Source organism: Chiloscyllium punctatum, chromosome 41 (assembly GCF_047496795.1).
Source record: "Chiloscyllium punctatum isolate Juve2018m chromosome 41, sChiPun1.3, whole genome shotgun sequence".
Classification (NCBI taxonomy): Eukaryota; Metazoa; Chordata; class Chondrichthyes; order Orectolobiformes; family Hemiscylliidae; genus Chiloscyllium; species Chiloscyllium punctatum.
In genome coordinates, this window is record NC_092779.1 from 26,327,200 (window position 1) to 26,354,266 (window position 27,067).

The 27,067-nt window shown below is 40.4% G+C and overlaps 1 protein-coding gene across 6 annotated transcripts in view; it reads right to left on the reverse strand.

Annotated features, from left to right (window-relative positions):
• The window catches only part of LOC140464936 (solute carrier family 12 member 7-like), a 254,371-nt gene that overhangs the window by 152,373 nt on the left and 74,931 nt on the right, over positions 1–27,067 (reverse strand). Inside the window, exon 1 of one of the 6 annotated variants that reach the window (XM_072560590.1) lies at positions 18,773–18,947. The exons of the other annotated variants lie outside the window; for them this stretch is intronic. Coding sequence (XP_072416691.1) covers positions 18,773–18,872 — 100 coding nt within the window. The 5' untranslated portion in view covers positions 18,873–18,947. Of the gene's footprint in view, positions 1–18,772; positions 18,948–27,067 lie in introns of those variants that run through there. 6 annotated transcript variants of the gene reach the window in all.

The following is a 27,067-nucleotide window of genomic DNA, read 5'->3' on the forward strand; positions in this document are numbered from 1 at the left end:
ATACACTTTATGAATACAATGCTTCACTTTCTAAATATGTTTTCAGTGTTCTTTCAAAGTAAGAAATCTAGTTCTTTCAGTTTTAACAGATTATTTTTCACATAATGGCTCAAAAGTTACAAGTATCTCTGACTGTAGGACAATCAAATTATAACAATTGACCAAATCCTTTCGATCTCTCTCTAACTTAGGTAATGACATGGGAGAACTGTCCAACAGATGAAATTTTGTTTAATGCCATGAATACCAACCATCAACTGGTCATTTATTTCCTAACTATTTGAGAAATCTTGCTGGGAGTAAGTTATTTGCTGCATTTGCCTATATAACAGACTGCTTCAAAACTGATCCATTATTTATGAAGTGTCTGAAGGATATAACATTTCACCAAAGTTTATGGGGAGCAAGGAATAAAACAAATAAAACAAATCTTGTGTTCGATATTCAGCTATTGATCCACATTTATAAACCTATCACATTCCAAAGCGCTTCAGAATCAATGAGTTGTCCTATTTTAAAGTGCAATTACAACTATTTAGTCAACTATGTCAGGTGATCAGAGAGAGTGGTCCCACAAATAGCAACAAGTAACTAGTTAAAAGTGTCCTTGAAGAGACTGTGGAATAAGTAATGGTTAAGGCATCACAAATGAAATCTATTTAAAGAGATGTTGTACAGTTACAACATTTAATAGACTTTGGATAAGTACATAAATAAACAAACATGTGGAGGAATATGGGCCAAGCGCAAGTAGGTAGGACTAGTTCAGTTTGGGATTATGGTTGATGTGGATTGGTTGGACCAAAAAACGTTTCCACGCTAAATGAAGATCTCATGCCAAACTAGCCGATAAGTCCTCCTCACCTCTTCCCATTCTGTTCAGCTTTTTTGGACTGGCCACAACCAACTCATTATTCAAGTCCCACTTTAAGTCCTTCTCCCCGAAGCCAATAAACTATTATTATATCGTGTGTGCTCCATGAAAAACATTATTTATTTTGCTCTTTGACCTAAATGATTTTCCTGAGTCTATATGCCATATGACTTGCTAAATCAATGAAAAATTTCCTCATGAGCCTTCCACAGGTCATTAAAACATGCAATTTGTGGTGTCACGTAAAGTGCCAAATATTTGGTTGATTGTAATGAGGCAAGGCGAGAGTGGTACATCTTGGTATTAAGGTAGCATTTGACTAAATGTGGATTCAAGAATTCCTCTGCAAAATTGAAGTCAAGAATCTAGAGCAAACTCTCTGCTGGTTGGAGTCATATCTGGCACAAAGAAAGATAGTTGTGGTTGTTGAAGGTTACATCACCCTCAGTAATGATAATTGTTGACAAGAGAATCAAGCCCTCACATTCAAAAACTTTACCAATCACTGAAAATGCTTCAGCATCCCAAGGATTATCACTAGACTGTAACTGAACCGGATAAATACTACAGCGACAAAAGCAGATCAAAGGTTGCGAATTCTACAATGATTAATTCAACTATTGAATTCCTAAAACTCACCTACCATCTGCAAAACAAGTTCGGAGAGTGATAGAACACTCTTCACTTACCTGGATGAGTGCGGCTCCAGTCAAGAAGCTCAAAAATTCATAACAAAACAGCTCCTTCCATCAGCATCCTGCCCACCATCCCAAATGTGCACTCCTTCTCCCACTGGCACTCAATGGTATGGGTGTGTAGCACATGCCTGCAGTAATTTGCCAAGACTCACATGGCATCTACAAACTCTACCATCATGAAGGACAAGGGGAGCACTTGAATGGGAATACCACTATGAGCAAGTTCTCCCCCAAGTTAGATATTGTGCCGACTCAAATATATCCCACAACCACGTAATAATACAAATAGGTATTTTGTAAAAGGTTAATCACTTTGTAAAAATGGATGTAACATCATGCAAATAACATTCTGGAAGTCAGACAACTGTCCTTACAAAGTTACTGCTGCAGCAAAAAAAAGCATACTAACTGATGTGCTCAACATGAATTACAAAGGGGGACATTAAGAATTCAATTAATCCTTGGAAAAGACAATGGAGTCTTCCAACTCAAAGTTGGAAGAGAATTCAAAGTTTTGCAGGAGGGGAAAGAAAGGAGATTGGAATGACACCACAGGAAATTCCAGCAATTAAATAAAAGTGACTTTGCTTTGTGGTACAAAGATTTATCATAATGGAGGAGCAAATTACTGCAGATGCAGGAATCTGTACTGAAAACAACAAATGCTGGAGATCACAGTGGATCAGGCAGCATGCATGGACAGACAGCAAGCTAACATTTCAAGCTCTGAAGAGTCAGATTTGAAATGCTGGCTTGCTCTCTCTCTCCCCATGGATGCTGTATAACTTGTTTTAATCTCCAGCATTTACCAATAGTTCACTTCAAATTTAATTTAAATTTATGACAAGAACACAAACTTTACTGATAGTCATGATTTGGAGGTGCCAGTGTTGGATTGGGGTTTTCAAAGTTTGTTAAGACTTAAACAATCCAGGTCTTTTTCAATATATAATTTGAGTTACATCACATTGTAAACTTTTGCTATAAATTCTGTGTCTTACAATCTTATACTCCACAACCACTTGAAGGACCAGTGCTTTGAAAGCTAGTGCTTCCAAATAAACCTATTGGATGATAACTTGGTGTTGTGATTTTTAACTTTACTTATAGAAGTCCAAGAAGGACTGCAAGTGACATCAAAATGAGAGAGATTCTGAAGAGGACCACCCAGCTATAAAGGGCTACTGTAATGAGTTATGCTGGGTTACACTACCTAAAACCACAATTTGCAGTGCCTTATTACCAAAAGAAGCCTATGTCATGACTCAATGGGGGTAGTGCTTGGGAAATCAAGGCCTGTTATTCCCAGAGTCACACCGAATTTAAAGATTTTAAAAAGTATGTGAAGTTCCTAAATACTCCTGACTTTCAGATCCAGGTTGAAATAGAGCATGGAACAGGTTTCTATACTGAACAAGAACCACTATTTATTCCAAGTAATTAGACTCCAGCTACATAGAAATGGCTGATAAACAAGCCATCAGCTTATAATACTAATTAGACAGCTAATCCTTTTATAAACACCCCTTACACACAGACATCTAACTTGACTGTTTTTGGACAGAATGGAAAGACAATTCAGTCACCTTTGTTCCCAAATTCTGTTGTGGAGATGATTTGAGAGCCATAGACATTGTTTACTTGGATTTGAGTAAAGTCTTTGACAAGGTGCCACGTGGTAGACTGATTAGTAAAGTTAGATCACATGGGATTCAGAGTGAGCTTGCCAATTGGACACAAAATAAATTGGCTTAATGGCAGAAGATAGAGAATGGTGGTAGAGAGTTGTTTTTCAGACTGGAGGCCTGCTAACAGTGGTTTTCCATAGGTATCAATATTGGGTCCATTTTTGTCATTTACATAAAGTGATTTTGATGAAAAGGCATGGTTTGTAAGTTTGTGGATGACACCAAAAGTGTTGGTATGTGGACAACGAAGAAGGTTAGCGAAGATTATAAAAAGGAGATCTTGATCAACTGAGTCAATCGACTGAGTAGCAGCAAATGGAGTTTAATTTAGATATTTGGAAGGCACTACACTTTAATGAAACAAGGAAAGTCAAGACGTTTACAATTAAAATTACAGCCTTGGGTCCTGTAGAAAAAAACCCTACTGAATTCAGGGATATAATTCTTTGCAATTTGCCTCACAGACAGGGTGTTAAGACACATTTAGCACACTTGCCTTCATTGTTCAGACCATTGATAACTGGAGTTAGGTTGTCATGTTGAGCTTGCGCAGGATGTTGGTGAGGCTTTTTCTGGAGTACTGTGTCCAGTTCTGGTCCTCCTATTATAGGAAGGATATTATTAGGCTAGAGAGGGTTCAGAAAAGATTTACCAGGATGTTGCTGAGGATGGAGGGTTTGAGTTATAAGGAGAAGCTGGATACGCTGGGACTTTTTTCACTGGAGCATAGGAAGTTATGGGGTGACCTCACTGAAGTTTATAAAAACATGAGGGGTACGGAGAAGGTAAATAGCAGGTGTCTTTTCCCTAAAGGTAGGGGATTTCAAGACTAGGGGACATATTTTTAAGGTGAACGGAGGAAGATTTAAAAATGAGGGGCAACTTTTTAGTCTTTTTTAAAAACAGTATGTTTGTGTGCAATGAGCAGCCAGAGGAAGTCAGTCATAAGCACGGAGTGGTATATGCTGGTACAGTTACAATGTTTAAAAGACACTTGGACAAGTACTATTGTTTGGAGGAAAATAGGCCAAGCGCAGGCAGGTGGGACAATGGTCCAACCTGTCCATGTTGACCAAAGGGTCTGTTTCTGTGCTGTATGACTATGACTATGACTATGAATGACTCTTCAGCTGGCCAGCACATTGCTTCATTTTTTTCTTCCCAGGATGCTTCTGCTGACTGTGAAGACATGTTGGCCAAAAAAGGAGTCCTACTCATCAGTTAAAGTCACAGCATACAACTGTTGCAGGAAAGAAATTGGTTTTCTTCAGTTTTACAGTGAGCTTTGACTGCAGAGAACAGAGACCACTTCTGAATTGCAGAAAAACTGTACACTATATCATCTGTTTTCAGCTCCAAGCCATTGGCAAGCCAAACAAAAGGTAGTTATCAATAGTTAGTCACCAGTCCATAAACCAACTTGTTGTTGCCAAAAGCTGCACCTATAAACCACATGCCCATCAGCTTCAAATTGACTAACTCAAATCCAATTGCTGCTTGTTCAAGCAGTTGTTTACAATATCTCGACACAAGGGCTAGGTTACTTCCTTTCAAAACTGCAGCCACTCTTCCAAACACTGGATTCAAAAATAGTTGTTATTTCAGTCCTTGGGTTTTTTTTTTGAAAAACAAACTTTAAAAAGTTAGTCCTTATATTTGGCACTTAATCACAGTATCTGTTCTACTCAATCCACCTGCAAGAGACACCAGTTACAGTCAGATGTACAGCACAGAAACAGACCCTTCGGTCCAACTCATCCACGCCGACCAGATATCTCAACTCAATCTAGTCCCACCTGCCAGCACCTGGTCCATAGCCCTCCAAACCCTTCCTATTCAGATGTCTTTTAAATGTTGCAATTGTACTAGTCTCCACCACTTCCTCTGGCAACTCATTCCATACATGTACCACCCTCTCTGTGAAAAAGTTGCCCCTTAGGTCTCTTTTATATCTTTCCCCTCTTATCCTAAACCTATGCCCTCTAGTTCCGGACTTCCCCTCACCAGGAAAGAGACTTTGTTATTTATCCTGTCCATGCCCCTCATGATTTTATAAACCTCCATAAGGTCACCCCTCAGCTTCTGATGCTCCATGAAAAAAAAAACCCTAGCCTATTCAACCTTTCCCGTTAGCTCAGATCCTCCAACCCTGGCAACATCCTTGTAAATCTCTTCTGAACCTTTTCAAGTTTCACAACATCTTTTCGATAGGAAGGAGACCAGAAATGTACACAATATTCCAACAGTGGCCTAACCAATGTCCTGTACAGCCGCAACATGACCTCCCAAATCCTGTACTCAGTACTCTGACCAATTAAGGAAAGCATACCAAATGCCTTCTTCACAATCCTATCTACCTGTGACTCCACTTTCAAGGAACTATGAACCTGCACTCCAAGGTCTCTTTGCTCAGCAACACTCCCTAGGACCTTACCATTAAGTGTATAAGTCCTGCTAAGATTTGCTTTCCTGCTAAGATAAGCATCTGCAGTTATTGTTTTTACCTCACTGTATGAGGCAGTACATAGCCAAAGACCATTCATGTGCAAATAAAGGGCAACTTGGTGACAGGATAACGGCCTCTGTGAAGTCACTACAGATCTTTATTCTTTCTTTAGTTAAGAAGCAAATCTTGCATCTTGCATTTATCTAAATTAAACTCCATCTGCCACTCCTCAGCCCATTGACCCATCTGGTCAAGATCCCATTGTAATAAGGTAACCCCTCTTTGCTGTCCCCTACACCTCCAATTTTGGTTTCATCTGCAAACTTACTAACTATATCTCTTATGCTCAAATCCAAATCATTGATATAAATGACGTGAAGAAGTGGACCCAGCACTGATCCTTGTGGCACTCCTTTGGTCACAGGCCTCTAGTCTGAAAAACAACCCTCCACCACCACACTCAGTCTTCTACCTTTGAGCCAGTTCTGTATCCAAATGGCTAGTTCTCCCTGTATTATTCAACTACATGGCAACAGTGAAATTCTGACTTCATGTTATCAGTCCCTTCATCTCAATGGAGAAAAGCTACAAGCCATTAAAAGGACTGCAATGACAACAGATTGGTTTTACTTTAATAGTATAGTTTGGACTGCCGCATTTTTGATCTATAGTGATTATGATGAGGCCAGCCAGCCAGACCTCACAAGGGGTTCCGTGATTGGGGCTTTGGGGCTGTTAATCTGGTCCAATCAGGGAGTTGTGGCTGACATATTAAAAGATGAGTAGGTGGGAGGGACAGGGACTTGCTGGGTCTGTATTGTATGTACTGATTTTATATAACTGGATTATCTTATGTACAAATGTCATTGTTGCTGTCTTGACATGCTTGAAACTGGGATTTGGGGATTGTCCTCGTTTCCTTGTGAACTGGTTGAACGGTAGGGTTTGGGGCCTGGCTTTGCTGCTCCCCTCCCTTGTAAAATTGCTGTCTCTTGTACACAGCTGTAAATGTTAACTGTTTTTTGTAAACTGTTTTGTAATTGTTTAGTAAAATAAAAAGATGAGTGGCAGAGATGCTGCCTGACACTGTATGGAGGCAGGATTAGTAGTGCAAGAAGAGCACAGCAGTTCAGGCAGCAACCAAGGAGCAGCGAAATCGACGTTTCCTTTTGCCCGAAACGTCGATTTCGCTGCTCGTTGGATGTTGCCTGAACTGCTGTGCTCTTCCAGCACCACTAATCCAGTATTTGGTTTCCAGCATCTGCAGTCATTGTTTTTACCTCACTGTATGAGGCAGTACATAGCTAAAGACCATTCATGTGCAAATAAAGGGCAACTTGGTGACAGGATAACGACCTCTGTGAAGTCACTACAGATCTTTATTCTTTCTTTAGTTAAGAAGTATTACTTTTTAAACTCCATAGTTTTCAGCAATAGTTCTGCAATAGACTAACCTTTATTGTGCATAAGACCAAAGCTTTCCTGCTGATCATTTTTAAATTGGAGCACTCTATAAATTGAAGGAGCTGAATGAGTGGTGTAAATTTGTAGTTTACAAAACATCTCCGTTGAGGTACCTCTGCTCTTGTGACAGTTTGACTAATAGACATAAAATATCTCAATTTATTGCCAACATTTCAAATGAAACAAGACAAGACATTTCCTAGGATTGTCTTCAGTTGCCCAGAAAACAGCTTTTTCACATGTTCAGCTTCAATAATACATTACTAATGCTGACAATAGAAATTCTTTTTAAAAACCCAGTCCCAGTATCAGGGCTGGCTTGAACAGATGCTTTTTTCAGTCCAATTATGATGCAAATATACAACAGAAAACAATCTACTTCCCAAAACAAATGCAGTCATTCACCATCTCCATAGAACAAAAAGGATATCCAAAATCAATGAAGTAGGTTTCTGATCGCAGTCCTACATCGTGCACAGCTTACAATGCACCAAGTTATGAATAATATCTGCCACAAAAAGTTTGAATTAAGCTTTGAACTTCTGCTAGCTACAACGCTTCCACAAGAACTAAAGTTAATGGTACTCCATTTATGTATTGAAGGTAGTGCTTTTTAACCGGAAAAAAATGAATAAATAATTTGTAAAATTTGCATTCATCTCTTTCCCACTGAGACGCAGGGTGGAGCTTAGCTCTGGACTGCAAAGGAACAGGAATTGTGAAAGCTACTGAATTCATCATATTAGCCCATGCTATGAACTAGACTCAGGAGCATGTAGGAGAAACCGTGACAATGTTCCACTAAACAAAGCTGCAAAAGCAGGCCATATGGCCTATCACATCTTGTGCCACTCAAAATGAGATCGTGATTGATTTGATAATTCTCAACTCAACTTCTCTGCCTTTTTCCTTGTAACTCTAGATTCTCTTACTGATCAAAATGGGGTGGCACAGTGGTTAGCACTGCTGCCTCACAGCGGGAGACCAGGGTTCAATTCCCACCTCAGGCAACTGTGTCTGGAGTTTGCATATTCTCCCAGTGTCTGCGTGGGTTTCCTCCGGGTGCTCCAGTTTCCTCCCACAATCCAAAAGTGTGCAGGTTAGGTGAATTGGCCATGCTAAATTGCCCATTGTGTTAGGTGAAGGGGTCTGCGTGGGTTGCTCTTCGGAGGGTCGGTGTGGACTTGTTGGGCCGAAGGGCCTGTTTCCACACTAAGTAATCTAATCTAAAAAACGTCTATTCAAGGCGGGGATAATGTTTTAATGACCCAGCCTCACCAGCCCTCAAAAAATGGGAAGAATTCCATGATTCATTACCCTTAGAAATTCCTCATCGGTCTTAAATGGCCAACACGCAAGATTACATTCTCTGGTCCTATAGTTTCCCCATAATGGGAAACTCTCTCTCTGCACCCAACTTGTCAAGTTCTGCAAGAATCTTGTTCATTTCAAAAAAGTCACCTCTCGTTTTTCAATATCCTTTGAGTACAGGCCCAACCTACTTAACCTCTCCTCAAAGAAAATCCATATCCAGGATCAACCTCGTGAATTTTCTCCAGACTGCCTCCTGCACCAGTATATATTTCCTGACATAAAGGGGACAATGACAGATCTGAACATTCTGGGTGTGGTCAGACCAGTGCCTTGTATAGGTTAATAATACATCACTATTTTTATACTCCATTCCCTTTGAAATAAAGGCCAACTTTCTATTTGCCTTACTTATTACCTACTGAATTTGGATGCTAGTTTGCAATTTATTAACAAAAACTCCCAAATTGCCATATGCTATAATTCTCTCAGTTTAAAAAAAATAATTACCTCCTCTTTTTTTTTTCCTCCAACGTATATAACCTTACATATTCACAGATCATATCCCATCTATCAAATTTTTGCCCACTCACCTAAATGGTCTGTATCCTCAACAGATTTATTGTATCATCTTCACCATTTGGTCTCCTTCCTTCTATTTTTGAGTCATCTTACCTCATCCAGGTAAAACAAATGAGGAAATCTTTGGACCAGGTAGGACTGGTTCCCAGACCTTTTGGCACAACATTGATCATTAAATATCCAGAGGAACCTCGATTATCCAAATATTGGACTATCCAAAGGAGATCTTGAGATCCCGATCGAAACATTACATCAAAGATGGGTTTCCAACACTAACTATATCTTTTGTTTACAATAATTAAAAACTAACTTAGCTTGCTGAAATACTGCCGAGAACAATGCTGGACATTGATGGGAGCCCAGGCACCGTCTCCAGATGACTGACCGCCCACCCTCTCCCTGGAGTTCTACAGTATGTACCCTAAAACCCCCTTCCGCAGATAATCTCTCCAACATTGTCCTGAGCAAAAGTTGCAGTAAAAAGGTGTGTGTGAGTGAGTGTGAGTGAGTGTGAGAAAAAAGAGAGAGAAAAAAAAGAGAAGAGGAGAGGGAGTAGGGGAGCAGATTGGACACAGAATGTGGTTGGAGTGGACGGCTTGGGGAGTCAGATGAGCAGCTGGGGTTGGGGTGTCAGGGGACAGATGTGCATGAGGTCAGAGGGGCAGACGGAGTTGGGGGGCAGGGTCTCACGCACAGCGTGCTGCTGCCTAGCCTCCTAAATAGGGAGCAGACTTAGCAAGTGCCCAGAAACAAAACGCTGAAACAGAGAGGAAAAGGTATCTTCGGAAAACTCCAAGCTTCAGCGGAGAGGCATTGAATCAACTAACCGAATAATCAATTATCTGAACTAAAAATAGTGCCCATCTCATTCGAATAATTGAGGTTCCTCTGTAGACTGTCATAAATTGGAGCCTTAGCATTTTTTCCCCTCTGCACTTCAGTTACAGATTGCCATCCTAAAAACTGACCTCAATACTGGCCACTACATCTAATACATAATAAAAAAAATGGTCCCTGGTCAGGTAACCAGTACAATTGTCACTGACTCCCAAAAACTACTGGCCAAAATAATTTTGAACTTTCAAAAAAAAGGTGACCATTTGTACATTTGTCTCATGGTTTTCCAGAGATGTAAATTTCCATTTAAACAGGGAAAAAAAACTCAATTTGACAGCCCTTTAAATGTGAAAATTTTTATTATAAAGTTGTGCACATAATCAAGCATTTTAGTCTTCAGTAATTTTTGTTTCAGCTGCTTAAAAATAAATAGATGAATACATATTTTATCCTCCCACTTGTACTTAGATTTATTCCCTACTAGTGCAATAGAAGTTACAGGGCAAATCCCTTACCTGGAAGTAATATTACATCATGTACAAACAGTTAGCAGTTCTATAAATGATTGCACATTGTGTACATGTGTGCATACATTAAGGGTCCAAAGTCTTCAGGAACAGTGTCACCTGGTTGCAAGACCAAGTCTTTGTCTCAAATAGTGGAAACGTGGAGATTAATACCTCTTAACATAAATGCACATTTCACACCTTTTCACTCAATAAGGAGGGTCGAGCACTTTGTAAGTTGTAGGAAAGAAGGGAATTCATACAGTCAATTATTGAATAGTTTGGCAATGGAAAGCTTACGTTAAATATCTACAGGTCAAACGGGTGCGTGTGCATGTGGGGTGTGTGTGTGTGGGGGGGGGGGGCATTGGTTGGTCGGTCGTAGAGATGTATGGGTGAGAGGGGGGAAAGAGGGGAAAGATATTAAAAGAAAGACCTAAGGAGCAACCTTTTCACAGAGGGTGGTACGGGTATGGAATGAGCTGCCAGAGGAAGTGGTGGAGGTTGATACAATTGCAACATTTAAAAAGGCATTTGGATGGGTATAGGAATAGGAAAGGTTTAGAGGGATATGGGCCAGGTGCTGGGAGGTAGGACTAGATTGGGTTGGGATATCTGGTCAGCATGGACAGGTTGGACCGAAGGGTCTGTTTCCGTGCTGTACATCTCTATGACTCTAAGTAACAGTGATAATCTAAAATGGTGGACAGACACTGATTTACTATCAGAATTATAAAATGCCAATTAAACCAAATTGGAAATTTATCCATGTAGAAACTTCTAGTTATTGTCATGTCTTCATTACTCCAATCCATTTCAGTAATTTAAAGCTTTACTGCTGATAATATTGTGCACTACAGTAAAACATTCAATGTGACTCAGCTTAACGATAAGCATGCACCTCACTGAACTTGGTTTCATTCCACATCCTCACCTTTAATTACTTAAAAACATTGGAATTGTCAGCTTTCTTGAATAAAAAAAGGGAACTGGGACAGCCGTAGTCAGAACGGGCTGGATTTTACAGGATGCCCCTTCACCTCCCTCCAATTAAAAAAACCCACCACCAAAAAGCAAACTGCGACACAACCATTTTCTTCTTGAAGCAGTATTACTTACATAAGGTTGAGACTTCTACCTGATCGAGCCTCACCTTACACAGAAATGTCAGTTATTCGGATGGGCCAGCAGCACCAGGTTCAAGCAGTGGCCATTGCTGGGACTACAGGCAGTCCCTGATCAAGGAGGTTACAGACCTGGGCAGGCCTAACACACTACACTTTTCCACTCTTCAACTAGTCAGTGCTTCACCTGAAGCTGATATGTCTGATACTACTCTAGTGCCAGGTTTGTGAACAGGAGTGGAAGTAAATTCAATAGAAACTTTCAAAAGGGAATTTGATAAATACTAGAACTACAGGATGTATTCTCCTGTGTAAACTTGAGATCATCTTAACCACAGCTGCCCCATCTTAAATTATGTCATGTCCTTTTCCCCTATCAGCCAGGTCTTTTGATGTCCATTCCCAATCAAGCATTCAAATTCTGGACTTCAGAATTCAAATCCTGAATTTGAAATTCCATCATGGCCTTAGTTTTTCCCAAATCTAATCACCTCTAGTCCCAAAACACACAGTGTTTAAAGCACGTTTAAATCAAACTGGTTGCTTTTTGTCCTGGATGACCTTGAGCTCACAGTGATGATGCAGCAGTACTCATTTACAGACAAGTGAAAGATTATTCCATCACTCTCCTCATCAGTATCTTGTAGATGGTGGACAGGCTTTAGGGAGGCAAGCAGCAAGTTACTCACCTCAGAACATAGGCAGGTGTGCACAAACTCCAAAGTCAATATTGTAGGCGTTCAGAAAAAAAAAGGGGCCTGGGCAATATAATTCTATCCATCAGAACTTTAAACTTCCCAGGTCAAAACACTACATTAGGCTAAGTTAGTACTTCTTCAGAGTCCCAATGCACAGTGGAAAATATCTCAACATTCACCCACTGTTGCTTGCACAAGAGGAGAGCCAATATCACAAGGGCCTACATTTACACAAGTTGCCATTGACACTGAAATTGCAGGCTATGAGCAGAGAGTAAGGAGGACGCAAAATTGGATGATCATTTTTGGAAAGAGTTGGCACAAGGAAAATAGGGCAAGCAGCTACCACCTGTGCTGTACCAGTTAATGATCCGAATCTTCCTCTTGTTCATGTGAATGAAGATAGTGGTGCACTCCAATGCCTCGATCCAACTGAAGTATTAAAATATTTCATGATTTGTTTGCAGCAGCCTCCCTTAATATACACTGAAAACTAAAGAATGACTGGATGCTCACAAACTCTAAAAGTTTAGTCCAGACCCTGTATCCAATATAGAGACCCAATTTACAAACACAGGGTGCCTATAATAACCATTTTTTAGACAGGATTCATAAAAACTCTTTTTGACTTCCAAACTGGGTTGCCATACAGAAATGTTCTCTCAGCAACAATTAACACCCAAAACATGGGCACAACATTCCATCTGTTCCAGTTATGTATCAATTCATTCTAATCACAAATATTCAGTTGGAAGGGAATCAACCTACGACCAACTTCCACAAGATAAGAATACATGAGAGATTTGGAACATTATCAAGCCACTCGGATCTTTACAATTCAAATTGTAGCATGACTGATCTAAACCTTTTCAATAAAAATCCAAGTCCTGAAAAATGCAATTCTAACATTCACAGCCATTTGCAAGAACTAGACTTTAGAATCTAACTACCGGATGTATGAAAAGGTGTGTTTCTTGATTTAATTTTAAAGTGGCCTAGCACTAATCCTGTCCTACTAGTCTGGACTCCTTAAACAGAACCTATAGCTTTCATTTAGATTAGATTAGATTACTTACAGTGTGGAAACAGGCCCTTCGGCCCAACAAGTCCACACCGACCCGCCGAAGCGTATACCACCCAAACCCATACTCCTACATTTACCCCTTCACCTAACACTACGGGCAATTTAGTATGGCCAATTCACCTAACCTGCACATTTTTGGATTGTGGGAGGAAACCGGAGCACCCAGAGGAAACCCACGCAGACACGGGGAGAATGTGCAAACTCCACACATTCTGAGGCGGGAATTGAACCCGGGTCTCTGGCACTGTGAGGCAGTAGTGCTAACCACTGTGCCACCCACTTCCTTCATCTACTGCATGGAATCCTTGTCATTTTTAAAGGACCTCAAACTCAATTAGCCATCAAGCTTTATGAGAATACAAGCCATGTTTTGTCAAATTGCTTTTAGACTGGAATTTTATGGCTCTCTTGGTCATTTGGAAGTTGGAAGGGCATTCATTTAGGCAACATACCTGAATTGTGCCACCTTCCTTATAAAATTATAATGTGGAAAGGCTTGTGGTTGAAATTCCTGCCCCATCCCCAAAGTCCTAAGTCAGCAATTAATTAGTACTTAGTGGCTTCATCCTGCTACCGCAAGTGAGCCGCTCAACGTGAGCGTGCACGAAATGCAAAACAAACTGTCTGGGCTGCTTGAGCTCCTGGGCGTTTACACTTTCAAAAAGGTCCCCTGATCAGACACAGGTGTACATCAGGAAAGAAGTGCCTACTGAGAGCCACTGCTCACCACTGCTGCCAACAGTCGGCACTCCTCTCCCCCTGACCCCCACCCTATAAAACCGTTCCCATCATTACTTAGTGGCAAACTGGGTTGATCCTTGATCCCAAGCATCAACCAAGATCTCCCCAAAGACGCTGCTAGCCAATTGATCAGCAACTACTGGAGGGATTGCTACCTTGTGGCCCTCTAGCTCAGGAAAAGGCCTACCAAGTGCACGAATTGCTCTTAGTTTGTGCAGGCCTTCAGAGGAGAGAATGCAAGTCTTTCAACCTACGCCCCAGCCAGCAGTTGAGACCTTAGGAGGCTCTGGAAAAATAATTACCTTTCATATTTTGGATCAGCCAGAGATTAAGAATATCTACAAGACACTCAGTATTTCCTAAACCAGTGATTTCAATGCCTTCAGGGATCAATGTCTCCCTCTCTGAGTCGTCCTTTCTTCCATTTCATCCATCATTTATTTTAAAATATATTTTCCTTACTTTCAGACATGAAGTACAGCAAGGTCCAACTGTTGGGATACTAATGCTCCTCCATATCCATCAATCCTTTTCCTTCTTCCAACCTCAATCCATGCCACACCAATTATTTTCTCAGATCATCTTTTCTCTGGCCAAGCTAATAGACCTCAGTTTCAGTTACATACATCATACAGAGTCATAGAGATGTACAGCCTGGAAACAGACCCTTCCATATCTCTCCAAACCCTTCCTATTCATATACCCACCCAAATGCCTCTTAAATGTTGCAATTGTACCAGCCTCCACCACTTCCTCTGACAGCTCATTCCATACACGTACCACCCTCTGTCTGAAAAAGTTGCCCCTTAGGTCTCGATTATATCTTTCCCCTCTCACCCTAAACCTATGCCCTCTAGTTCTAGACTCCCTGACCCCAGGGAAAAGACTATCTATTTGCCCTATCCATGCCCCTCAAATTTTGTAAACCTCGATAAAGGTCACCCCTCAGCCTCCGGTGCTCCAGGGAAAACAGCCCCAGCCTGTTCAGCCTCTTCCTATAGCTCAAATCCTCTAACCCTGGCAACATCCTTGTAAATCTTTTCTTAACCCTTTCAAGTTTCACAATATCCTTCTGATAGGAAGGAGACCAGAACTGCACGCAATATTCCAACTCATGGAACTTGGCACATTGCTAAACAGTTCTGATATTTTCTCTTCTTTTAAATATTAGGTGATTTCCCCAGTCTCCAAATTCTCTCAGTCAACTATCTCTCCCAACTGAAGCCCTCAGTCTGACATGTTACTGACTCAGTCTTTTCCTCTTGAAAGTGTGCCTGCCGTCTTTACTCACTGATCTATCCTTTGCATCCTACACATGCGCTGTCTCAAACTTAAAGCCTTATCTTTTGATTAGGCACTTTAACACCTTGCAGGCCCAGTTTCACATCATAACCACTAATCAATTTTCAGATCCCAAGAGAGATTTCAATAAAGGAATCTGCCATTTCTTTAACAAGTCCGCTATTCCATCTTCTTTATATACAACACTTAACTTTCTTCCCCTCACCCCACCTCAAAATATACTGACAAACATCATCGGTCTGAGATGTTGACTATTTCTCACAACAAATGCTGCCCAACGAATGCCTTAAGTTGACCCTTTATCCTTTCAAACTACTGTTTGATGTTCTCCAAAGTGCTGTAATGCTACCTTCAAAATCTGTGGTAATCTCTTCCACAAATCCAAGCTGAAACCCCTCAAATCAGGCTTCTGTCCTTGCTCATCATTTGAGACTTCAGGACAGTTTTTTAACATGGGTAAATTATCCTTCCTTGCCAGACTGCATCTACCTGCTGTCTTTGACATAGTTAGCTATACCATGCTCCTTCAATGTCTTGCAAACCCACCCATCCGGACACCAATTATCCACTTCCATCCTTAGCTATTAAATAACAGCAAAAGAATCACCAAAGATTATTCTCCCTTCTCTGTCACCATTGCATCTGGTGTATCTTTCTACCACTGTAAACCCATCCTTGACTCTTGTTTCACATTTACATCATTCTGCTCAGCATCATCATCCAAAAGCACAGCATCTTGTATGTTAGCAAAATCCAGCTCTCGTTCAGAATGTCTTGTCAGACCACAAGAAATAGGAACAGAAATATGCCATTTTTCCCCTCAAGCTTGCTTCACCATTTATAGGATCATGGCTGATTCAACATTCCTGTCTTTTCTTCAATCCATCATTCCACTACTGATCAAGAATTAGCCTAAAACATATACAACAATTCTGCTCCCACATTCTCTGTGACATGGAGTTCCTGAGAGAAGGAATTCCTCATCTCAGATTTAAGTTGGTGCCCCTTAATTCAGAAACTATGTCCTCTACTCCTAGACTCTCCCACGAGGGGAAATATCCTCTCAGCATTTTGTCTCTCAAGCCCCTTAAGAATTTTATTGGTTTCAAGGAGATCACCTCTCAACTTCCTTAACTTTTAAAAGTCCCAACCATTTTAGTCTTTGCTCATAAGACAACCTCTCCACACCAGAGATGAACCCAGTGAACCTTCTTTGAACTGTCTCCAATGACATTATATCCTTCCTCAAATACAGGAACCAAAACTGCTCACAGTTTTCCAGATGTAGTCTCACCATCACCTTGTACAGTTGCAGTAAGATTTCTCTACTCATACTCCAGGCCCCCCTTGAAATAAGGGCCAACAATCCGTTAGCGTCCCTGATTACCTGATGCACCTGTGCGCTTTTTGTACAAAGTCCCCCTCAAGTCCCTTTGTGTTGCAGCTTATTTTCCACCATTTAAATAAACTTCACTTCCAAAAATGAACTACACATTTAAATTCCATTTTATCCACTTACTTAACACATCAATATCTCTAACTCTCACATGACTTGTCTTGTTACCTATTTTTGCATCATCTACAAATGTGGCTACAGCACATTCACTTCCTTTCTGCAAGTCATTAATATATATTGTGAAACACTTGTGGTCTCAGCACTGATCTCTGGGAAACCCAATGGTCATGTGTTATCAACCTGATAAAGAACCTCTTGTCCACACTTGCTGTTTCCTGTCCAATTCTTTAGCCATACCAATATCCTGACCTACCTGTTCTCTCTAAATTGTCAGGTTTGCCAGACATCTAGCACAGGATGAGGAAAAGGTTCCTTAGCTGATAGCCATTCTTCACACTCAACACTACAAACTATGTAGAACAGGTCAGTGACTACATTATTCTCCCTGACAACTCTCAGGCTGAACCGGACTGTTACATGAAGGGCTTATGCCCGAAACGTCGTTCTCTTGTTCCTCGGATGCTGCCTAACCTGCTGTGCTTTCCCAGCAACACACTCTATTTTGTCTCACAATACTGGCGTCATACTCAGTCTGGCAATGAATTTCTGCCATGTACCTCCACCATCACTAAGATTACATATTTCCCAACTATATCCCTCCCTCAGCTCACGTGCTGCCAAAACCCTCATCCATATGTTGGTTATGTTTAGACTCAGCTGCTCAAAAGGCACTCCTGCTGGTTCACGTTTAACCTTCATATTTTGGAGGTCATCCAATCCTCTGCTGTCAGCATCTTTATCCATTCCTCCATCACCCCTTTGATCACTGACTTACATCAGCCCCTGGTTATGGCAAAGCCTTCAAAAGGCCTTGCTGCCAAGCCTTTGTCACCACAGTTCCACCATCACCTGTAATATGTTCCAGGTCTTCACCTAACTCTGCATTGTAAATGTATTCACATCACATGTCTTCACCAACCAAGGGCAAATCCTCCTCTTAAACATTACCATATCTTTTGTCCTTAATCTCACATTGGCTCCATTACTTTCTCAGGTGGCTCGCTATCTAATATTGTTTGCTCATTCTGTACGAAGCACATTGGGATGTTTTACTGTTTGAAGAGGCTACATAAATCAAAGCAGTTGTTGTTGAACTTCACTATCACATTGTGGAGAATCTGTGCAGTGACAGCATCTTCCTTCCTGAGGTGCTACATTCAAATCTAAACACATTTGAATTATATTTGTAACTCATACTCTGCACTATTCAATTAACTTGAGAGAGAGATAGGTCTCCACATCAAAACACAGGTCTCAAAATAAAAGGATTTGGCATAAACAAAATACTGCCTGCAACACACCACGATGTAGTTTTTTTTTAAAAAAACATCAAATATTAGCCTCAAGTTCAGTTCAATGATATCTACAGACTCCAATTATTTGCTTCCATCAAATCAGGCACTACCTCCTTAAACCGCGGAATGTGGTCCAGTCACTTTAAAGATATTTGGGTCAGATAATATTTGATTTGAAAGGAATAAGAGCTTACAAGCACAGAACAGGGCAAATGGAGACTAACAAGTAAACCGGGGTACTAAGACTTTACGACTGAAACCATGTGTTCACATTTATTAGAAATCAAGGTATACGGGTAAGTGAAATAACCGAAAAATACAACAGATAAGCTTAACATCAAGCATGCTGCTCTGTTTGGAGTTTCCAGATATGGCTGCAGTTCACTGTTCACAGATATGCTTTATAAGAAACAAAAATCAGTACTGATACTCTTTAACAGAACTTCACGACAAATCTAAGTTAATTGTCGAAGATATAAAATTCTTGCTTCTCAAATTGGTTGTGTGGGAGGATCCCAACACCTGCTTGTTCCAACCTGCTTTTCCATTGTTCAACAAAGCATTAGCTCTAGCCCGTAGGGTTTTGTTTGTAACTTGTTCACTCACCAGATGCAAGTACTTCGGGGTCGTTCTCTGCAGCGAGGCTTGTACCCTCCTTTGGGGCTCCTTCATCGTCCACAGGCAGAACAGTAAAGTTAGTCGGCATTTTTACACCATGTGTGTGGACTTCAGTAACTCGTCTCGAGTGAACTTGCTGTTTCAGTTCTATTGCTTGGATCTAACCATGTGACACGTTGCCTTATATGGAAATCACCATTCTCCACCCATCTTGGGCAGAACACTTTACTGATTCAGGATGTGACTTCAGGTGTCCTGGCTTTACTGTCTGAACTGAAGCAAAAAAGTTTCTTGCCATCTACAACTGGGCCAGGCCTCAGGAAAGTCTGTATCTTCATTTATTAACAGGATACTTTGTAAAGCACTTTTTCTTTTAAAAAGAAAAAGGAAAGTCATGCGTGATTTCTTTAAAACGTACAGTTGACAAACCATATCCATTTGGATATGGAAGATTCAATTTTAGTAGTATCGAAATCCGTTTTATTCCTACTTTCTCTCTCTCTCTCTATATATATATAAAAAGAGAGAGAGAGAGAGAGAGAGAGATGATGTAGAAGTGAAGAACAGGAGAAAAGGTCCCTCTGGCACACAGTGGTAGTTTCCCTACCTCTCAGCCAGGACACCCAGGTTCAATTCCCACCTGCTCACTTGGGCAATATTTTCTAATTATCCTGCTGAGAGATATAATGTAGAAGAGGAAAGAAATCAGAGGTTATTACAATAGAAGAATTCAATAAGCCAGAGGCTAAAGACCAACTACATCTGGAAAAGTTACCACAGGACTGTTTTAGGAAATCTGAGAGATAAAACACAACATTGTCAAAAATATGCTTAGTGCCAGAACTAACAGGTATACTATGTGGGGTGGGGTGTAGCAGCTTTGTTAATTCACACTCTGGTCTCCAATCTCCACCTCCTATAGTTCCAAGAGAGCCTTGAATTAATAGGTGCAACAAACTAATGAAGAGAGCGAGAGAAATAAACAGAGGAAGGAAGAAAAGTTAAGGGTTAAAAAAAGGAATTGCCAATTCCCTCAGGTTGAATTTGGAAGACTCCAGGACCACAGAAATCTTCAGGAATAATGGTATCTGCAACCCAAAGAAACAGTACCATGGGTATTAAATATTTTAAACATAATTCAATTAGATAGGAGAGGCTGTCTAATTTCCAATTGGTGCAGGAAGTCAATGCATGGAAAATAGGTATCAGATGACTAAGGTCAAAGTGAAGAGGTCAGCAGATCATGTGATGAAATATCTCAATAAATCCATGTGGAGTTGGCAATCATAGGAGGATGTGGGAGATGAGAAGGACAAAAGGAAAATATTGTGAGCGTGGGAGTGAAATACAAGAATCTGCATTTACATTGCTCATTTCACATCTTCAGTGTGTTTACAAGTCAAAAATAACTACTTTACATAGATAAGCACAGCCACCAATTTGAACATGGCCATGACCTATAAATAGCAATAAGATAAAGGGACAAACAGACCAGTTATTAGTGTTATGGCTGAAAATACAACTTTATTCACAATTGGCTTTATTTGCACATCAGATTACAGATATTGGTATTAAAAGGGCTGCACAAGAGGAATATTGTTGGAATGGAAATGAAAGTTTTTCAGAATTAGACTGCAGGAAACTTTGGGATGAATAGCAGTGAGAAATTTCAGCTCAAGCGTTACACGATACAGGCATAACAAAACCTTCTAGCACATAATTTAACATTAATATGATGTGTCACCCATCGAGACTTCCATTAACATTAAATAGATAGCGGCTAGGCAGTAACACAATCACCAAATTCAAAATTCTGTGAGTAAACCAAGGTAGTTTTTTTAAAAATGCTCCAAGTAGAAACAGTTTAAAAACAGGAGTAAAAGCTATGTGTCAGGAAGAGGGTGGTGGGTTGAACTGGGTTGACTGCCCAATAGTGACAGGACCCAGATTGTGAATGTTTTTGTATCACCAAAGCTGGTATTAATTGCACATCCCTCAATAACCACACGTAGGTAGTATTAAGCTGCCTGAACAATTATATCCATGTGGTTAAAATGTACTCCCAATAGCCATGTCAAGTTGGGAATTCTAAAATATAGACACAGCAAAATGAAGAAACAGTCAGAAGCTTCCATATCAGGAAGGTGCCTGACTTGGAATTGAAAGTGTTCCTATGTACTTGCAGCCTTGGTCCTTCTAGAGACTGTGGGTATAGGAGGTTCTGCTTTGTATCCTATAAATTTACAGAGTGGGTTACTGATGGATAGGAGAAAGTGAGGACTGCAGATGCTGGAGATCAGAGCTGAAAATGTGTTGCTGGAAAAGCGCAGCAGATTAGGCAGCATCCAAGGAGCAGGAGAATCGACGTTTCGGGCATAAGCCCTTCTTCAGGAATGAGGAAAGTGTGCTTGGCACACTTTCCTCATTCCTGAAGAAGGGCTCATGCCCGAAATGTCGATTCTCCTGCTCCTTGGATACTGATGGATAGGCAGACCTTCAACAAGTAAAGAGTGTTCTGGGCAGCATCCAGTTTCTGATGATGTCATTGTATGTAACAACATAAGACACAGAGGCAAACTTTCAATTTGCAGCCTGAGCATAACATTGATATTATGAATAAATGTAAATGGAAAAGAATATTGTTCATATTCCAAAACAGCTGACTGACTTTACACCAGGTGAACGCTAAGGCAGTAAATTGGAAGTCTTGTATGGTTTCAGAAGGTTAGAGTTTTACAGCGGCTGCAGAACATCCTCTCCTCTTCACCACAATTAATTCCACTATCCTCTTAAATATAAAAGCCAAAGTGGGGGCAGATTATCTGTTCATGACAAGGCATCACAGCACAGCCCAACTCCAGTCTCACTTTATGCTCATACATGTGCAATCTCAGGGACTGCGATCATTGGCTGATTTTCTTTTATTATCCACATGCTTGGTTTCCAACTGCATCAAGAAAGAACAACTAAGGTTACACAGACTGGGGAATGACCAATTAGAAAGCCCATTTCTTTAAACTAATGTTTTAAGATTGGCATAGCCTCGATCTAGAAGTGGTTGAAAATTAACAGATCACAAGATTATTACAGATGAGGAAAGCCTTTCACGCCTCTAAATGCATCCAAATAGATTTCATCTATTTGTTTTCGAAGACTCCAAGATTTAAAATCGACTTTCCAATCTAGGAATTTTCTAATGGTGTATGAGGACAGTCCTAATATTTATCCTAAAATACGGATTCTTAGTTTTGATACACACAGCTTTGGAGCGACTCTTGTTATAGTAACTTGTTTAATTACGAGATCATTTCTCATATACCAAGCCTGAGGTGATTAGTCTCTTCAATCTTTCCTCACAACACAGACCAATAGCCACAAGGCTGATTGCAAGTGTCCTTAAACATCGCCACCAGCACTTCAACATTTACTTTGTATCACAACGTACCGAGCAGGATACTGCATTCAAGTTACAATCTGATCAGAGCACTGTACAGCTCAGACATTACTTCTTGTGCGTTATACAGTTCAATCGTCTGTTGTTTTGATGTGCTAAAACCTGTTAACCTTTTAACCTCTAAAAAGGTTAAGTCACCCTCCGCCAAAAAAACAGTGATAGTCATTTTAACTCCAAAGTAATATCCTCCAGGAAAAACTGTATGTGAAAGCAAAACTCAGAGATCCTAAGACAGCACCTTTCAAACCCACATCCACTTCCATCTAGAAACCAGGGCAGCATGTACACAGAACACCACCACATGCACGTTCCCCTCCAAGTCACTCGTATTGTCGTTCCTTCACTGTCACTGGGTCAAAATCCTGCAATTGCCTCCCTAAGGGCAATGTGGGCCCACCTACAACACATGGACTGCAACAATTCAAGAAATCAGTTCACCTCCACCTTCGCAAGGGCAACTAGGGACAGGCAATAAATGCTAGCAACACCCAGGTCCTACAAGAGAATAAAAAAAAGAGAATGCTTAAATTCCTAGAATCTAAAACAGAAAATATTGAAAAAAAATCTCTAAAGAGAAAAGTTGACCTTTTTAATAGCAACTGAAAACTAGAATACCAGGGAAAATGCAAGCTCACACATTCTCTTACTTTCTTCAAATAACTTAATGAGATTTTCTTTTCTATTCAACCAGGAGAGCAGATGAACTTTTTATTTAATCTTACTCAAAAGTGCAACACCATGTATTGTTGCAGTACCAGGAGAGCCAATCTAGATTTTGTGTTCAATCTCCCTAACACTCTCACTTGGGAGAGATTTTTTTTAAAACATTGATTGGCAGTTTTTAAAAATCTTAGCAAGTTGTAAGAGATAATGTCTGTTGGTTACTATATAATACAAGATTCCCCTTTAGTTTGTCCATTCTGTAAAGGTTTACTTGGAATAGATAAACAGAAAACTAGAATCTAGACACTATTGTCTTGCAAAAGAATTAAATCAGTCTCGTCTTAAAAGCGCAACTTGGAGGTCAAACTGGAACTGCAAACTATTCATTTATTGTTCCACCAGATCATAACTTTTGGAGGTGTTGAATTTGACACTTGAGATATGATGGCAATAAGTGTCTTGGTTAAAAAAATCTGCCTCATCAGCTTTTCTACAAAATTTTCAGTTTGTTTCAGAATTTAGAAACAAGAGGAAAGTTGCACTCAGGCCACTAAAAGGCTGTAAGCAAAGACAGGTCAGTCTCTCTCTGTGACTGGAAGAAACCCAGTAATCAACATCTTCGAAAAAAAAACTTCTAACTCCTCAAGCAAAGACCAAGGTCTAACTGACCAGCCACTGAATTGAGATACCAGGTTATCAACAGGCAAATTGACCAACTTAAAATCACTAAGATGATTATTCATATATTTGTGACTTGGGTCTTCAAATAGCAGGGCTCAGTTTCTGGTGCTCTTCCTATTAGGATTGTGACAAATCTAGGGCAGCATAGTGCCTCAGTAGTTAACACAACTGCCTCACAGCACCATGAACCAGAGTTCAATTCCAACCTTTGGCAACGGTTTGTGTGGAGTTTGCTCATTCTCCCAGTGTCTGCATGGGTTTCCTCCTCAGTTCAAAGATGTGCAGATTAGGTGGATTGACCATATCAACTGCCCATCGTGTCCACGGATGTGTAGGCTAAGCAGATTAGCCATGGGAAGTGCAGGGTTACAGGGATAAGGTGGGGGTGGGGGTGGGATGCTCTTCAGAGGGTTGGTGCAGACTGAATTGGCCAAACGGCCTGCTTCCACGCTGTTGGGAATTCTAATGATTTCTATTCTGAAAATTCCCATCAAGGATTTTAATTTATCTTGCAGTTCTGAAGAAGGGTCACTTATGTAACATTAGCAAGCCCATTCTCTTCGTATGTTCACAAATTGCTGAGCTTGCCTCCCCCATTTTCACTTTAAAATTTCAAATTAAACTTCATAGGAAGGGACACACTTAGAAAGGAAAGGGCTGATGTTTTCCTCCAAGTCTAGTTGTGGTGTTGAATGATTCTCCTTTAGAGCTTCTTTAATGATTCTGTAGCAATCATAAAAAGATGGTATCTAGCATGCTGTGCAGCAGTTAGCACCAAGTCTTACTTAATTTTGTTCAGCAACTCCCAAACAGGATGAAAATAACAAGTCTCAGCAGGCAAGTTTTATCCTTTGTGCCAGTCATAGAACAGCACCGACTGTGCAGAAAATGGGCAACCCATACAAGAGGATGAAATTAACAACCCATGCAGAACTACAAAAAAAAAGAAGATTTGGAAAGCCCAAATGGTATAAAAACAATCCTTCCTTCTGAGCTTTTCTTTTCCCATCACCAAACTATTTCAAAACAGTTCTTCTCAAGACTTCATCCTAATCCAATCAGCAGCAAACATTAGTCATTATGTGACAAATTAGGGAGACAGGTATCCTAAAACATTTTCCATATTCATACAACTGCCCTCAGAGGATGATTTAAAATTTAGTTAAGCCTCATCCAGAATGAGCAGTCCAATTCTGGGTCATCTCAAAGACTGGATGCTGCCTAAAAGGTACAGCGGTAGAATTAACATTAATTTTAAAGGGCCTTTGACTGTTGTGATAGTCTCATGGAGAAAGTTGTTCTACCCTAGTAATGCAGAAAAACAACATTTTTGGTGTTACTAAAATTGATGAAGGGACTAGACTATGTAAACAGAAAATTATAGCATTATACATCAATAGGACTAGGCCTGTGTTTATTATGTTGCATCTGATGCCTGCAAACAGACCAGACCCATCCTGTTGTGCAGACACTTTCACACGCTGCTGTGCTCCTCTGCTCTGCACACAAATACACAAAAACTGTAAAACTTTATGGGAATGGAAACTGAATCCAGCATCTGTAGTCCAATGGCACTCTGCCTCCAACCAGCTAGTCAGCAATCCTGGAGATTGCATCACATAACACATTGACCATGCAACACCTAAAATCATTAGATTATATATGATCATTACAAATGTAATTGCATTTAGCTTCAAAATTAGTTCATCTGCATTAGAATATTATTCTGGATTAGTGGTGCTGGAAGAGCACAGCAGTTCAGGCAGCATCCAAGTAGCTTCGAAATCAATGTTTCGGGAAGGGCTTTTGCCCGAAACATTGATTTCGAAGCTACTTGGATGCTGCCTGAACTGCTGTGCTCTTCCAGCACCACTGATCCAGAATCTGGTTTCCAGCATTTGCAGTCATTGTTTTTATCTCTTAGAATATTATTGCTTATGATTCCAGGCTGAGTTGAGTTACTGTCCAAGGTGTTGCAAGGCCTCCTATCAGCATGCAGTGAGAAAGTAGCCAGATGGTCTGTTAAGACTTTATCCTATTGTTGCTGCTCCTGCATCTGGAAACCATGATAATGTTTCTTCTTCAATCCTGCATGTGACTTAATCCAAGGCAAAGCAGCCCATTTGTTCAGTGCCTCACCTTCAGTCATTCGCCCCACTACAGATTACTTGTGTACCATCTACAAGACGCTTTGCAACAAGGCCAAAAAACTTTTTATACATGCAACCTCTACTCCCTGGAAGAACAAAAACAGGAATTGCATGGGAATGCCAACCTGCAAGTTCCCCTTCAAGTCACACACCTCCCAACTCACAAACATATCACCATTCCTTCAGTGTCATTGAGTCAAATGCTGAAACTCTTTCTCCCCCTCCACCCAGTAACACTGAGTGTACCTACACTACACAGACTGCAGCAGTTTAAGTTGTCAGCTCATCACCTACAGTGGCAAATAGGGATGGACAATAAATACTAGGGGCAGTGATTCCTACACTCAGGAACTTTTAGAACACCCCACATCCAATCTCCAGCAAAGAAATATTGACAGCTGTTACTGTAGACTTCCCATTCCGCTTCTAAACTCAGTCCTTGTGGTTGTGGTTCTTTGCAGAGGGGTGAAATGTGGTTCTTTGCAGCAGAGTATCACCACCACATTATCATCTCCATAATTATTTACCTCCCAAGCTGTTCAGGGTCACACCTCAAGAGACCAAATGTCTGGTTTTGCAAGTGAACCTGCCATTCCACAAATGAGGATCCTTATGCCTGGTGCAGTTTCCAGCTTTTTGGGTTTTGTATTCTTGACCCAGCATCCATAGCATCAGAGAAACGCCTCTATTCCTGAAAGTCATACAAGCTTCCAATTGCAGAGATACAACAGTTTCTCTGCTACTGTGGATACTGGCTAGAAATTCTCATTTCACATAATATTTTTCAACAGTTGTTGTCATGCATGTCCATGTTTGAATTTGCAAATAGACTAAGGGTTTGGATGACTGCCGATGTGTAATTTGCATGTATGTGGCTTCAATGTGCATCTTGCATCCACTAACAAGTAGTTGGGGCAGTCATCAAGTTTGTCTTTTATTTTTGCAGATGTCCACCTGTTCAAGTCAAATTGTGTTCTCTACTGTCTTTGCTCCATTTTACTCAATATCTGGAAGTATGTCCAAAAGTCCCTGATGGATGTAGTCCATCAGAGCCTGTAGGTTTACCAAGCTCTCCCTCCAACCTATGTTAAAATGTTCAGTTTCTTCTTTAATCCCAATATGCTAATATTGCTGGTTTAAAAAAAAACTAAGCAATGTTTCTGACACTTCAGATTTAAACTCATGTATTCCTTACTGATCATAACTTAATGTTTGTCCCTGATATGTCTAACATTGCTTACTTAATATTTGTTATTTTCATGTCGCAATTCTACTTAATTTTCATAACTGTACTGATTTCTTTCTTAAACGTTTTTGCATTACCTTTCACCATTC